The sequence below is a fragment of the Barbus barbus genome (genome assembly GCF_936440315.1).
Source record: "Barbus barbus genome assembly, chromosome: 3".
Lineage (NCBI taxonomy): Eukaryota > Metazoa > Chordata > Actinopteri > Cypriniformes > Cyprinidae > Barbus > Barbus barbus.
In genome coordinates this window covers 25887175-25902067 of record NC_136731.1, presented here as the reverse complement: position 1 = coordinate 25902067, position 14893 = coordinate 25887175, and the positions used below count along the sequence as shown (strand labels likewise).

The following is a 14893-nucleotide window of genomic DNA, read 5'->3' as shown; positions in this document are numbered from 1 at the left end:
AATGAAAAGTTCCCCATCGGCTTGGAGGGCCCCCAATCTGTCCGGGGCCCATATGCACCTGCATACCCTGCATATTCAGACGCTACGCCCCTGTTCCCACAAATACGTTTTTCAACTGATGAATGTGTTATGTAAATTGCAGGCACAGACTTAGATAAAGCTTTATGATTGTCCTTAAAGCTAATATGTAAATAATAAATTTTTATATTCAGCTGGATGTAAATGATCAATTATTGATCTTATTAAATCATCACAGCTCACCATTTGCATAAAACATTATTTCCTGATTCATTTATGGCTTGACTTTGGCTGTGCAGTAGTAAATGCAACCTGGCCATGGTTGCTGTCCACTCATTTAGATTAAGGTCAGAAACTCAAAGTCTTTTTTAGCTAAAGACTACAAATCCCCAAACTATATGCTTGTAAAATTCCATTTATTGAATTATTAAATTAGACCTTCCAGGACAGATTACACTTGATTACAGCGGGACTTTATTCTTTTTTTTTTATTATATAAAGAGTTTTTACCATAGTTGCTACCTGTCGGAGCAGCTTCAAATAGAATTGAACTTTATCACACACCACACCTTCTTTTTAAGTTATTTTTAAGTAGCTTGGGACTGTGTGCAATCATGTGGCACCATCAGATAATCATATTTGTCATGTGACTCCAGAATTAATAACATATCATTTACAGATCAAGGGAAAAACACTTGTGTCCAGTATTGAGGGCCCATGTGTATGGATGGCAGATTTCCAATCGCATACTAATGTAATGAATTATTATTATTATTACCTATTTCTGGCGGTGTTCTAATTTGAACTTTAATTTCAGGCAGTCTTAAACTTTTCCCAGTAATTTGCTTCTGTTGACAGCTCTTCTCTCTCTTGAGGCAGACTAGTGTTACAAAGTTTTAAGGCCATCTAGGAACCTGTGCCGGGTGATTTACATGGAAGTTAGATTAGTGGTTTAAATGTCCTTCCAGTAATGTCTACATAAGTTTTATGCTTGCAGAGCAGGCAAATAAGGGTCATATCAGCAGCAGCAACCAGCAAATTCACATAGTTCATGCGACAATGGGCCCATTTGAAATGTTTCATAAAGAAGAGCATCACCATGCCTCACACCCAAACTAAGAATAGTTTTAATTGTTTATGATCATAATGTGTTCCAGCCAGTTTAATGGGTGCTTCACTTGCACAGTGACGGGCAGTCACAGTCTGCTTCTCTAACCATAAAGTTTTAATTCTCTTAAAGTGATACAATCATGTTCAAATCAACACTGGAATCATATTTTTCGATATATAGCTAAATCTTTTATGTTCCACAGAAAATATAAAGTTATATAGCTTTGTAAAATAGGAGGGTAGGTAAATAATGGCTGAATTTTCATTTTTGCATGAACTATCATGTTAGGTTTGAGCAGGCATTTGGTCATGTAGGATAATAAATACAGATATAGAGAAAAATGGTTTGGTGTTGAAAATCTCTTTATAAGGAGTATTTGCAGGAAAAGAAGAAATAGCAGAGGCTTTTTACTTCCTTGTGAAACTAGCAGCAAGATTGCGTAGGTCATACATCTGAATCAGTCTTCGCCATATCCGTGTCAAGAAGTATTTTCTGCCCTCAGGGTTCAAGAATCATTATGCAAACAGAAAAAGTCTTTATCTTCTAACTCACTGCAGCTTATCTGTGCCATTTAATGAAATGAATAGAACTGTAGGGAATATATTTTAATAAACTTTAAAAACTCAACTCTTTTATTTTACTTTACTCTAACGAAACCGCATGAGAACAGTATGCAAATGGTAGTTAACACTAGATAAGGGAACTGCCAATCAATGTATGCATTTGGGAGAGGACTTTCTCCAAGTCTACTTAAAATACATTCAAGTTATGATAGTTATACACTTATAATTTCGTACGAACCTGTGACCTTGGCGAAGTATTTGGACATGGGGCTCTGTGAAGTGTTGACTGCCCTCTGTTGACTAATTTTTTGCTGAACTTTGAAGTAAACATAGCTCGACCAACATTGCAAAGATCTCAAAACCATTGAACGGCATGTGCTTGAAATCTAAAATGGACAAGCATGATACAACAAACTGGAAAATCTAGTTCTGACAAGCTGCTTGCCAATCTAACCTTAGCTTACCTGAGAAAAGGGTGGATCATTAATTAAACAATGCACACATATGCCATCAGATTGTCTTTAAGCTGTTTATTCATTGTCATCAAGTGCTGTGAATAAATACTAAAGCTTGAAATATTAGTTACTTAACAAAAACCCTGCATTTCATTTGAAAATGAGAAGTCCAAGTTCTCAGAGGCAAGATATTTAGAAACTCTGGCCACTATGACCACATTTATGAGGCAAATATGCTTAAATAGTCCCGTTATTGGCAAAAACAAACATCACGTTGAATTGTTAGTAGAAGATTCTAACAGGAAAAACATTCAATCAACCACATTAAGCTTTAGATCTTAAGCGCTATATTGAAGTCAAAGAATGTACCTTGCATCTAACTTGCCTTGAATTAAATAATTGTTTTAACATCAGCACTACCCAGCATTAACACACAAATACACAGAAACAACTAGTGGCACAATTACACAAAGTCATGAGGCACTGACACTGATATGTCACAGCGTAGATTTATGGTAACATTTTGTAACTGTTGGCCACACAGTGGAGTTGTTCATTTTTTAATTATTAAACAAAACCCCCCAAAAACCAGCAGAGCTACGACTAAAAGACAATTTTAACATCTAGTGGTCCTTTTTTATATTTGGTTCTTCAAATCTTAAATAAAAGTGTCAATATTTATGATCAAGAGGAGGAATATCCCTGCACTTCAATCCTCTGAACATTTTCACATCAGCATTTTAGGGCACTGAACTAATGTAGCATTGAAGAACATCCCGGTTCTGAGCGCACAATTTTTTTCAAAATATTACACATACAACGAGAACTCATAATGACAGACAAAAAGAAAAACTGGTAACGATTCCGGCAACAGGGACAGAAAAAGTCTTGACCTCGGTGCATGTTATGACTGACTGTACATGAGGCTGTTAGTCATCCATGCCAATATTACGGAACAGGTAAGACATGGATTCTCCATTGTGGATGCGGCGAATGGCTTCTGACAGGATCATGCTGATATCCACCGTCTTGATCTTGGGACACTGGAGTTTTTGGATCTCATGTGGAATGGTGTTGGTGACAACGACCTGCACAGAAAGACATCACAAAATCAGTACTCATGACAATACACTCGTCATTCTCAACCTTGAATTAAAATGATGCTACGATGACTTCATCTATGGCGGAATCCTCTATTAGCTGAGGGGCGTCTGAGGAGAGGATTCCATGAGTGGCCATGACAAAGATCTTGTAAGCGCCTCTTTCTTTCAGAGTTTCGGCTGCTGCTAGAAAACTGTCAACATCGTCAATGATGTCATCCTAAAACAAACAAACAAACAAACAACTAAATTAGAAGACCATTTAAAATAGCAACTTGAACAGAGTTATTGTTGGTTAAAATTAGAAGCAAACATTCAAAAAAACAAATTGAACAAAGAAAATTTAAATATTTTATTCCAACTAGTTGCCAACATCTAATTTTCTTTTAGTTTACACTGAAGTACTAAAAAAAAAAAAATAAAAAAAAAAAGTTAATCTAATGAAAATAGAACATTAAATAAAATCTCATTCTAAATATTAACAAAAAATTATAATAGTGCATCAATGATACTAGAACAATCCTGTCCTGAAGTTATTCCAATCATCTTGAACTCACCACTATGATGGCAATTCGTCCACCTACATCTCCAACCACAGTTATTGGGGGTTTTTCTTTGGGAATTAGCACTGTGCAAGAAGAAGAAAAAAAGAAGATAGGGAATAGGATGGAAAACAATAAAACAGTCTGAGTGAGTTTTCTGAGGTGAGCTTTTTACATGGTATCTCTAGGCTTGGATGAATGGCGCCAATGTTTTTGACAGTGGGTGGGGAATGACGTCCATCCACCAGGTCTGATTCAGCATCCTGGGCTTCACCGTGGATCACAGCGATGCCCAGCCGCAACCTTTCAGCGAACGACTGTGCCCTGTGAAAACAAAGAAATTTGCAATGTTTTTGCCATGGAACTGTTTCGACACAAACCAAGGCCACCCACAACCCCTAATAAATCAGGTACCAGTTGCATAAACATAGACACTATGTTAAGACTGTGTCTTAAGAACTAGTTTGACCAACTAGCAGTTAGCCAAGACATAATCAGTCTCACTTTTCTGATTAAAATTAGGCCAAACTACATTTTTGTAACTGACTTTAAAGAGTTATGACCAGTCTAGATGAAAACAAATTAGATGGATAACCTTTCAAGACTAGTCTAAGCAGTTTATGCAACCGGTCCCTGGGTGCACAATCAAAAGAGCATTAGCCAGAGCAACGGACAAAGGTCGTTTAAGATACTGAGTATCTGTATACAGGGTTCCCACTCTTAAGTCAAATGTCAAATTCCCTGACTTTTCCCTGACTTTCACTGACTAAAAAGCTGAATTTCCATGACCTATAATGAATGGAAAAACAGGCCGCTGTTGTGCTGAGCCTTTTTTTGTTGTTGTTGCTTTTTTACCATTAAATGCTCTGATATTTTTTACACTTTTTTTTTTTTAAACTCAGTCTTTGAAGAGGTCATTTTGTAGCCAAAGCTAAGTGGCCGAGAGAGCTCAACGCGCTGCAACTTCAGAAAACACATGCAAATAGAAAAAGCACCAGCAAATCAAGAAAACATCTTCATCAGTTTGACAGCAGGTGGTGCAAATGCTCACAACACAAACAAATAAAGAAACACTGCAAATGCTCACAATACAACCAAATAAATTTTATATGCCGTGCGTTTCTTTGTTTGGTTGTGTTGTGAGCATTTGCAGCGTGTGTGTTGTCAAATTGACGAAAGTGGTTTTCTTAATTTGCAGGCGTTTTTTTTCTATTTGCAGTGCGTTTCTATCTTTTTTTTGGTTGTGTTGTGAGCATTTGCAGCGTGTGCGTTGTAAAATTGAGGAAGTTGTTTTCTTAATTTGCAGGTGTTTTTTCTATTTCCAACGCGTTGAGATCTCTCGGTCACCGTACAAAGCTCCCAAAAATGTTCATTTTCTGGCATATTTGCCTTTGTTAACCGGTACAGCCTGGTGGCCTGGTGACTGCATTTGACATAGCGATAGCCAGTTGACGAGCGGGAAGGGAATAAGATGGCGCTGAAAAAATAGCCCAGGGCTCAATGCTAAGGATTTTTTCAGTGCTTAAAATTACTTGTCCTGTTAATATTTTCACTAGCCTTGCCACAAAAAATAAATAAATAAAATAGTTGCTGTTATCAACTTTGATTTTTGTATTCTAATAAATAAACTTATGACACCAATATTTTAGATACCAACATTTTTTTTACAAATCTCGATTTCAATGTTAATATCACAGCAAAAAAAAAAAAAAAAAAAAGTATATATATATATATATAAGTTCAGTATCTAATATAAAGTTCAAACATCATTAAAGATAAATAAGAACAAATTAACAAATTGCAAGTAATAGCTAAATTAAATATATAGCACAAAGATAGAAATTAAATTAAGTTTTTATGTTTGTAGGTGTTCAGGTACAGAAAATGAATAATTACTTATAAAATAACATTTGCATATTCTTCACTCTGTGTTGCAACTTGATTTTGCATTGCCATTTGAAATTAGTGGCAAGGCAACCACTGCATTTTAATCATGAATCAATCCAAAAAAAATGCAATGTTTTTAATTTATTTTAGACTGCATAATTTCAAAATCTGAAGAAACAGAATGGTGTGACTTTAGCTTTGTGAAATTATAAAGATTATAAAGATTTGTGAAAAAATAGATTAATCATTGTTAAAGCTACAAAGTTACCTGCCAAGACAGGCATTTTTATACTTTTGTATATATTTGTCCATTCAGGTGCAAGAAAGATGCTGTGAGAAACTCAATTCAGGGCTCGCACGTGTCCGAGACGCTGCTGTCTGTACACAGGTCACAGCGCGCAAGTACTGAATGGAGTTGACGAACAAAAATCCCTGATATTCCATGACTTGGACAAAAAAATATATAAAATTCCCTGACTTTCAATGTCTGGAATAGACCTTTTAAAATTCCATGATATTCCAGAAATTCCATGACCCGTGGGAACCCGGTGTATACATCTGCATTCTGTTGAAAACGTTACTCTAAATCCCGTCAATCAGACAGGGAGGAGCAGTTTCCAAATAATCTCTGCCACTTCTGTTGTTTGACAGACAGACAGACAAAAATATGATGTCTGTTTAATGCTGTACGTCTTAATTTTTTTTTGATAACAGTTTACAATAATGTTCCATTTGTTAACATTAGTTAAACTAACAATGAAGAATACTTCTAAAGCATTTATTAATCAAAGTTGACTGCAACATTTACTACTACATTATTGAAATCAAATGTTGTATCTATTACTGTTATTTGACGGGCCTGAGCTAACACTGACTAACAATGCACAGTTGTATTTTTATTAACTAATATTAACAAAGACTAATAAATACTGTAACAACGCATTGCCCATTTGTTAATGTTAGTTAATACAGTCAATATAGGTTACAAATGAAACCTTACTGTAATTATGTAACCTTAAAAAGTTTTAATTTTATGACTCATTGGGAACCCCTGGAAGTTGAGAACCACTGACTTAAACTATTTCATGATAACAACTGAAAAAATTAATATACTGTCTGTATGAATGTTTTATTTGTAAATCAAAAATAAATGAAAAAAACTAACTGCATTGACCTACATGAATGAAAACAACATATTTACACTAAGTTTACATAGTCAAGTACAGTCAGTTTTCATCTGAAAAGTACGCTGCCACTGTCAGGGGAACAGACTCTGGGTCTACATAAACGCTACTGCAGCTTTAGTGTCATAGTCTTGTTCAAAACAAAGGCCTACCATGCCGTGTGTAGAGAAAACATACTCTGCTGGCACAAGGATACTGATAAACATCTGATAAGCGCAATTCTCATGAAGTTTCTCATTTACTTTCAAACTTAAAGCAGAATTTTATCCTGTGGGATGCATGACTGAAAAGGAACCAAATATACCAGTAAGAACGGAAATATTGACCCAGTTGGAAGCATTTGGAAGCCCACATCTCTCACCAACTCAACATCATGTTTGCACACTGGCGCCACCTAATGCATACAGTTATACCAATGAGATTTCAGTGAGGGATTAGGTGGAATTGTGGAAAAGGATAATTCACTAGTGTTTACAGCAGGTAAAGGTTCGAAGGTATTTTAATATATTCCCACTAAAAGAATGGATACTTGACTAGTCAATCATTCCTGCAAGTATCTATTCCTTTTGTTTATGGATCTTTCACTACTATTGTTTTAGTCAACATAGCTAAACTACTGACATGACATGTAAAGAAAGATGTGACTTCACCTTTTGGCTGATGCTGGAGATTTGGCCACAATTACAGCATTTCTGTAGTCAGGAATCTGTATGCAAAAAAAACGAATTAATTAATTTAAAAAAATATGCACACATACTTGAAAAATCTTAAAGATGTAGGCAGATGCGCTTAAGTAGCTATAATTGTAAAATGTTAGCTTTTTGCACACTACTTGCCAGAAGGTTAATATTGCTTAAATGGAAAGACCCCTTTCCCCCTACTTTCCTCCGCTGGATTAGAGAGATCATGCAGTATCTTAAACTAGAAAAAATAAGATATTCTCTTCAAGGTTCTTCCCAGAAATTCTATGCAATCTGGCAACCTTTCTTGTCATTTGTTGAAAAATACAAGTAGGGAATAAAATCCCAAAATATGTATAATTGTGCTTTTCCTCCTGTCTTCTTTGTACAATGTAATTGATACTTTATGTCTGATGGGTAAAGGGTTGGGTTGGGATATGTTGGTGTAATTTTGTTATTTCTTGCATTTTATAAAATCTTAAACAGACCTTGTTAAAAAAATAAATAAAAATATAGGCATACTGTATAAAACACGCTCATATGTTCATTACTGACTAATGCAGATGACATTCCATCAGAGCAGGAGAGAAAATGATTATGAATAAAAAAAATGAATGCATAATCTTAAGTGGAGGAACGTATGCAGAGAAATATCAACATCAGTTAAATCCAGTTTCTGTCCTGCTTTCTATTTTTAAGCAAACGTAACTGGTGACATTCATAAAGAGAAACATGGACTGCCTTATAATTCAAACTGAAGGCTCTGAGATGACAAACAGGAAGAACAACCATCTAAATAAAAACCAGATCTTATGCAAACAGGGTTCCCACTCTTTCATGAACACCAGATTCAAGGACTTTCAAAGACTTTTTAAGCACCATTTATTTTATATCAAGCACCTATCAAATTCCCACGCCAGCGAATGTAGTGTCATGAAAGACCTTACAGTACTAAACATTTTACTTACACTTAACATTTACATTAAAAATTTCAGAGTAATAATGTTTTGAATGTGTAGGTTTCATAAATTTAGACCGTTTTGAGTAGTCGTGTTCGAAGAATTTAATGAAATCCATTGAAGTTAATACTGGTAATATTCAAATACAATTTCTAAAATATTTTTAGAAAAACAGCAAACTACAAAAAACAAAACTGTTTTTTGCTGTAGTTCTTGTACAAGATTTAAATTTGAAAGAATTTCACAATTTTTAAATTAATAAAAAGTGGTTAAATGTTGTATTAACACTGTAAACCTGTTAACATTAAAAATGAGCATGTTCTCTCAATAGAGACGTTACTCATTAATAAACAACTCAAGTCAAAATTATTTTGTAAATCCCATTTTTTCATCTTTGACCTAGAGGAATGCAGGTGCTCAAACATGCAGCTGCTCAAAATTTCAATATATATTTTTTAATATGTCATGAACATTTTAAACATTGTACATGTGCAAATCTGCAAATAAATATAAAGAAAAGAAATAAAAAATAGGACTTTCTATTTGCTTTTAAACTGTAAACACGTTCCACTAAGCAGTTTTTCTTATTTTTCAAGTTCTACATTTTCTCCTTAGCTCCATGTAAGTTTTGCGAGTTCATTTTTAGTCCATCTCCTATCCTGAAAAGTCTGTCTTGCAGAGATTGACTAAAAATGAGCTCCTAAAACTTACTGCTATTCTGGAAGATCAATTCTTCAAACAGTGGTACAAGAGGATGTGGTGCTGGTCCATCAAGAGTCACTCTCAACCAGCGTTCATTTCGTTGACGAATACTTTATCATAATTTTCATCAACAACATTTTTTTCACTGACGACAACGAGACGATAATGAACGAAAACTCTTTTTGAATGACAAAAATGACAAATCTATTGACATTTTCGTCAACAAACAAAAACGAGACGAAAATGTTAGGGAGGGACAATTTGGGAAGAGATTCATTCAGAACGAATCTGCTGCATAGAAGGTTAGATGCAAACATATGAACCGGCGGGACGTAAGCTAAAATACACTTGCTGCACGGCGCATAAAACATTAAAAAATGTCAATATGTGGGAGTAAGAGGAGAGCAGACATATGGATAAATCTGACGACGCAAGAGAGAACTCAATTCGGTCCTGTTTTCTGAGTGCAGACACTGAAGCATACACACAGAAAGCGCGTCTCGCAGCACGTGAGTACTCTTTCACGTCGCATGAACGGAGAAATACACACAAAATGATGTCGAAATGTCCGTTTTGATGAGTATTCACGTAAACACAGCTGTGAACGTAAACAGTAGGGAGAACGTGTATCAGTAGGCCTACATTGCATCCGTCACCGTGCATTCGGTTTTAAAGGGATAGCAGCCTAATTTAGTTGCTATTGTCTGAGTCATTGATGTTAATCAAGCAACAAAAGAAAGACATACAATCACTCACTGCTCTTGACTGAAAAACTTTAGTAGCCCTAAAGATTCATCTAAATTTATTTATAGAAATAAATATGTCTGCTTGAAAGAATGATAAACAAGTTGTTATAAAGAATGCATAATTAGCCTACATAAGTATTTCATTAAAAAGAAGACCATATTCTTGTTCTTTATGAGAAGTGGTTTTATTTAATTGTATCAAAGGCATGTTGTGTGTCACCGCAGTTAAATTGCAGTCTATCATGATAAAAAAAACAATATCAAACCTATATAATGAGTTTGGAAATTTTAGAGAAATGCTTAATAAATGCACTGTAACTAAACCCATTAGATTTTAGCCGACTAAATTTACTGTAGATCTTATGATATTTAGTCAACTAAAACGAGACTAAAACTAAAAACAACTCAGATGACTAAAATTGTCAGTCTGTGTCTCGTGTTTCCCCGCCTCTCGTGTCCATATTTGGCCTTCCTGTTCCTGTCCTCGTTTGTCATCATTAGTTCATTTGTCTCCAGCCCTGTTTAATTACTCCCCACCTGTTCCTGGTCTTCCTCATTGATTTCCTAGTGTTCTTAAGCCCTGTGTCTCCCTGTCTCCCATGTCCTGTATTGTTCGTCTTACCCCGATCTCCTTGTTCTGTGTTTTGGGATTTGAATAAAACCTGACGATTGGATATCTCCGTGTCTCCTCGCTCATTGCCCCGAGTGCAACGTGACAAAAATATGACTAAAACTATATGGCATTTTAGTCAAAAGACTATGACTAAAACTAAATCTAAATTTGCTGTCAAAATTAACACTGCTCTCAACTTATCCGTCTATAAAGCCTATAAAAATTAGTCTTCATGTATTTAACAACACTTCAGCATGTTATTGTCATTAAGTGAGGGTCATTTTTTAGGATTTTATACGCAAGCAAAGTCTCTGAGAACCTGACATCTTATAATTCTGGAGACTCCAGGTAGGTTGCAGTTCTGGAAAATGGTGGCGCTGGAGACTAAATGTTTGATGGTTTACACCCAATTCGTCACATTAATTCTTAATTATTTTGCAGTTACCGTGTGTCTTTTCTTCTCCACCTGTTTTTGTCTAACCCCGCTGTAACCAATGAGAATTTCGCTGACCAATGGTCATGTCTTAACTTTACAATTTCTGTATTGCATTAGTTTTGAATATTTCTCATTGGGGATTTAATCATTTTTGACGTGGTTTGGAATTGGTAAAATGTTCTTGGAAATAAATATGATCAGAATATCAACGGGTCTAATAATTATTCACGCACTGTAAAGATGTGCTCACTTTACACAGAGTGTGCGTGATCGTGTAATCGAACTGCGAGCGCTCATTCAAATGTGATTTCACTTATTAATAGCGCAAAAATGATATACAATATTAGAATGTTTGCGGGAGCGGCACACACACGTTGCGGGAGTGGGCGGTAATGGTCAGACACTCAGCGGGAGTGGCTCAAGAAAACTCTAGGCTGCACATCAACACACGCTAAGTTTTTTTTCGCACTACCCCATCTCCACCCCAATTATTTGTGCCGTTTCGTTCTGTCTTTGACAGCACATATAGGACAATTTTGAAATAGCGCCATAAACTACATTTATTTTAAATTTAATTCAAGCACTTACAAGGACCTATGTTTGTTTTCAAGTATTTTCCAGGCCTTGAATCCATATGTCTGAAATTCAAGTACTTTCAAGAAGCGTGGGAACCCTGTGCAAAAGAGAGCCACACAAGTTACACAAGGACCTACTTCTTCCTGTATGTACTGCAGCAGGAATGGTGAGGCCCGCAGATTGTCCACTGGAATGTTGAAGAAACCCTGGATTTCCTTTTGATGCAAATCCATTGTAATGAGATGAGTCAGACCTGCTCAAAGCCACAATGAACCAACAGACAAAGCAAATGAGTTGGAGGACAAAATTGGCAAATATCCTTATAAACCAAAAATTTGGGGACAATTATGTCTCTGATGGACTCATTTACCCGCTTTACACATCATTGAGGCAAGTAGTTTAGAGACGATGGAGCCTCTCTTCCTCATTTTACATTGCTTGCTGTAGGGAAAATAGGGAACGACGCCAATGATGTTTCGAGCACAGGACGTCCTGCAGGCATACACCATAATGAGCAGCTCCATGATGGTGGTGTTAACATCTCTGAAGATGAGAAGGGAAGATTCAAGACTGGGATTTAGGGAATCTAATTTGCATACACAGTGATTTGCATATTTAACATCCGTATTAATGTCAAACTGAAGGTTAATTTGCACAGTTTGCATAATTCGTCATTTTGGCTGTGAGGGGTTTGAGCTGTGTTGATTATGGTTCCAATGTCGCTTTTAGTCAATTTAACTTTCCAACAAAACTTCATGTTAAACTTTTTTTGTTTTTGTAAAATATCTGAATGCCATAACTTATTACAGAATACCATTATTACAAAGCAACAAAATTCTGGTATGAATATAAATCTAAATTACACTGTTACTGTTATTTTTTGCCTTGTTTGCAAATTGAAGTGCTTTTACATCACAACAGAAATTAATTACTCATCTTCATGCCATTCTAAATGTATATGACTTACTTTCTTCAGGTGAACACAAACAAAGGGTTTAGAAAAATAATCTGTCTCTATATAATGCAACTCTATGGGACAGCCAATACACTTGCACTATAAGGACTTCTTTTAAAAAAAAAAAATGTGTGTGTTCATTTAAAGTCAGTCAGTCATCTGGGTGAGTAAACAATAAGACAATTTTCCTTTTTGGATAGAGTATCTCTTTAAGGCTTCTTACTTGGAGATGGTTTGGATGATAAAAACATCTTTGCCGCGCACAGACTCTTCGATTTGGACCCGTGTTTCTGTGGGAAAAAATTTAAATAAATGTTACTTTCATTTTTAGTCTGGTCCACAGTAAACATTTAACTTTATAGAACAGACTGGCTATTTAAAATTTTGGATTTAAAGGGATAGTTCATCTTCATTTGCTGGTCCCCATTAACTTCCATTGTATGGGGGAAAAAACCCCACTATCCAAGTCAATGGGGACCAGCGGCTGAAGGTGAACCATCCCTTTAACGATGCATGGAATGCTGGGAGAATTCCACCACAGTGTCTGCATGTGGGAGTGCAAGCGTATCTCCATTTCAGCATGCACAAGCATGACCCAAAACAAAGACTGCCAGTTTAATTAGTCAACAGTAGCTCAGATCGCTGATCTGTTTTACTGTCTACTCTCTCCAGCATGGCATGCAATGAATGAACAACCACTACAACAGCGGCCACAGCCATCGCTAGTGAAGATTAGAAGATATGCAGATATTTAACAGAAAGTTGAGATGAAAACAGGCCTTCACCTCTGTTAGCTTCTTGATAGACCTGCACCTTTCCAAGTTCCACACTCAACCGCCTGCGCAAGAACATAAATTCAAGGGGATATGATGCAATATAACAGCTTAAACACACAACAGAAATATTTAGTATTTGAAACACAGGTTACAAGATGTAAATATCAGTAGTCCCAAATCATATTTCACCACAAAATCAAAATAAGAAATGTAATTTACATAAAGAAAACAGATCCTAGTTATGTTAACAAATATTTATATTATTTAAATTAATTTGTTAACATTGTGTTTTTTAAATTAAAATAATCTTAATATAATTTTATTTTGTTCTTTTGTGTCACGTCGGCCTTAAAAACAGCGATTTACATGACAAGAAAGTAAAGTCTGTTAAAAGCTTCATAATTCGAAATGGTAGTGTGCATAATTTGAATGGTAGTGTGCATAATTTGAAATGGTAGTGTACTTGCACTTACTTGATTTGTTGTTACCTAGCACTCAAAAGAATACAGTTGTTCTAGCTCAGATTTGCTGAGTTGAAGAATGAATGTCTTTCCGCTCTTTCCTAACTACCCAATATAACTGGCATGTTATACTGGAGCTCCAGTGTCAACTTACTCGGCTAGCCTCCTCCCCAGCTCTCTACTGGAGGGGTTGGAGTTGGCCGTGAAGATGACCAGGCCTCCTTTGGCAGCACTCATGTCCTGTGGTTTGGTGTCTACCTCTAGGGACTCAGGCAGTGGCTCCCTGGGCACCCAGGCACTGCTGAGCCCTTCCTATCAACAGGACCACAGGCACACTGTTAGTTTAACACCAGACACTTCCTGCAAGAACAAAGGGAAGATGGCATGTTTACACACACGAGCCAACCCAGACTCGATGAGAAATGAGCTCTCAAGTGCAGGCAGACATGATGACTAACTGCTGACACACAACTGCAACAGCATTAAAGTGACTTCTGAGTCTGCGCGATCGTGAATCACGTAACCTGTCTGTCATGACAAACACAGAATGAATTAATAACTCGAGAGCCACAGCACATTGAGGACTCACAGAAAACATGACTGGGGGTAAAGGGTCACGTGAATGGCCAAATGCAAGCAAAAACACATTATGCTAAAAAAAAGTTCACCCATTGCATTTGTATTGCTGCTAAGCTAACTATACCTTTATGCCATTGAAACCGGAAAAGATAAATACAGCTAGATTCATGTCAGCGTAAGATAATTTGATTTGTGGGTTTGAGTTCGTAAACTAAACATATTGCCAAATCTCACCAGTTTGCTCTTTAAATCGATCCCCTCGCGTGGTTTACTGTATCACTTGCAACAATGTGAACTTTGCTACCCTCGAGAAATACCCAACATGGCCGCCAGACGCACAGCTTTTCAAAATAAAGGTCCAGGCTTTGTGGAAAAATACACTTTAGCATACTTTTGTAAAGAGTAACAGAAATAAAATATATTTTTTTTAAAATTTAGTTAAGTGAGAACCGAATGCAACGTTTTCAGCCACTTAACTGCACGTTAATGTATTAGAGTTTAAATCTAAAAATGCAGTTCTTTCGAGTTTTGACTCGTTCAAATGGCTTCT

At 36.2% G+C, this 14893-nt stretch overlaps 1 protein-coding gene across 4 annotated transcripts; it reads right to left on the bottom strand.

Moving 5' to 3' along the window:
• Positions 1-2198: 2198 nt before the first annotated feature.
• LOC306853710 (phosphoribosyl pyrophosphate synthase-associated protein 2-like) lies at positions 2199-14689 on the bottom strand. Of its 4 annotated transcripts, none has more exons than XM_079391324.1 (11): positions 14578-14689; positions 13919-14076; positions 13313-13365; positions 12751-12817; positions 11943-12115; positions 11710-11825; positions 7511-7566; positions 3965-4113; positions 3805-3875; positions 3321-3467; positions 2199-3235 (listed from the first exon to the last, which is right to left on the bottom strand). In XM_079391324.1, the coding sequence occupies exons 2-11, from the start codon at positions 13999-14001 to the stop codon at positions 3077-3079; spliced, it is 1074 nt and encodes a 357-aa protein (XP_079247450.1). In that variant the 5' UTR covers positions 14002-14076; positions 14578-14689; the 3' UTR covers positions 2199-3076. The 4 variants fall into 4 exon arrangements, with proteins under 4 accessions (XP_079247450.1, XP_079247449.1, XP_079247452.1 ...); XM_079391323.1 differs by having other exon boundaries at positions 13919-14124; positions 14578-14667; XM_079391326.1 differs by having other exon boundaries at positions 13777-14076; positions 14578-14667.
• Positions 14690-14893: the final 204 nt, after the last annotated feature.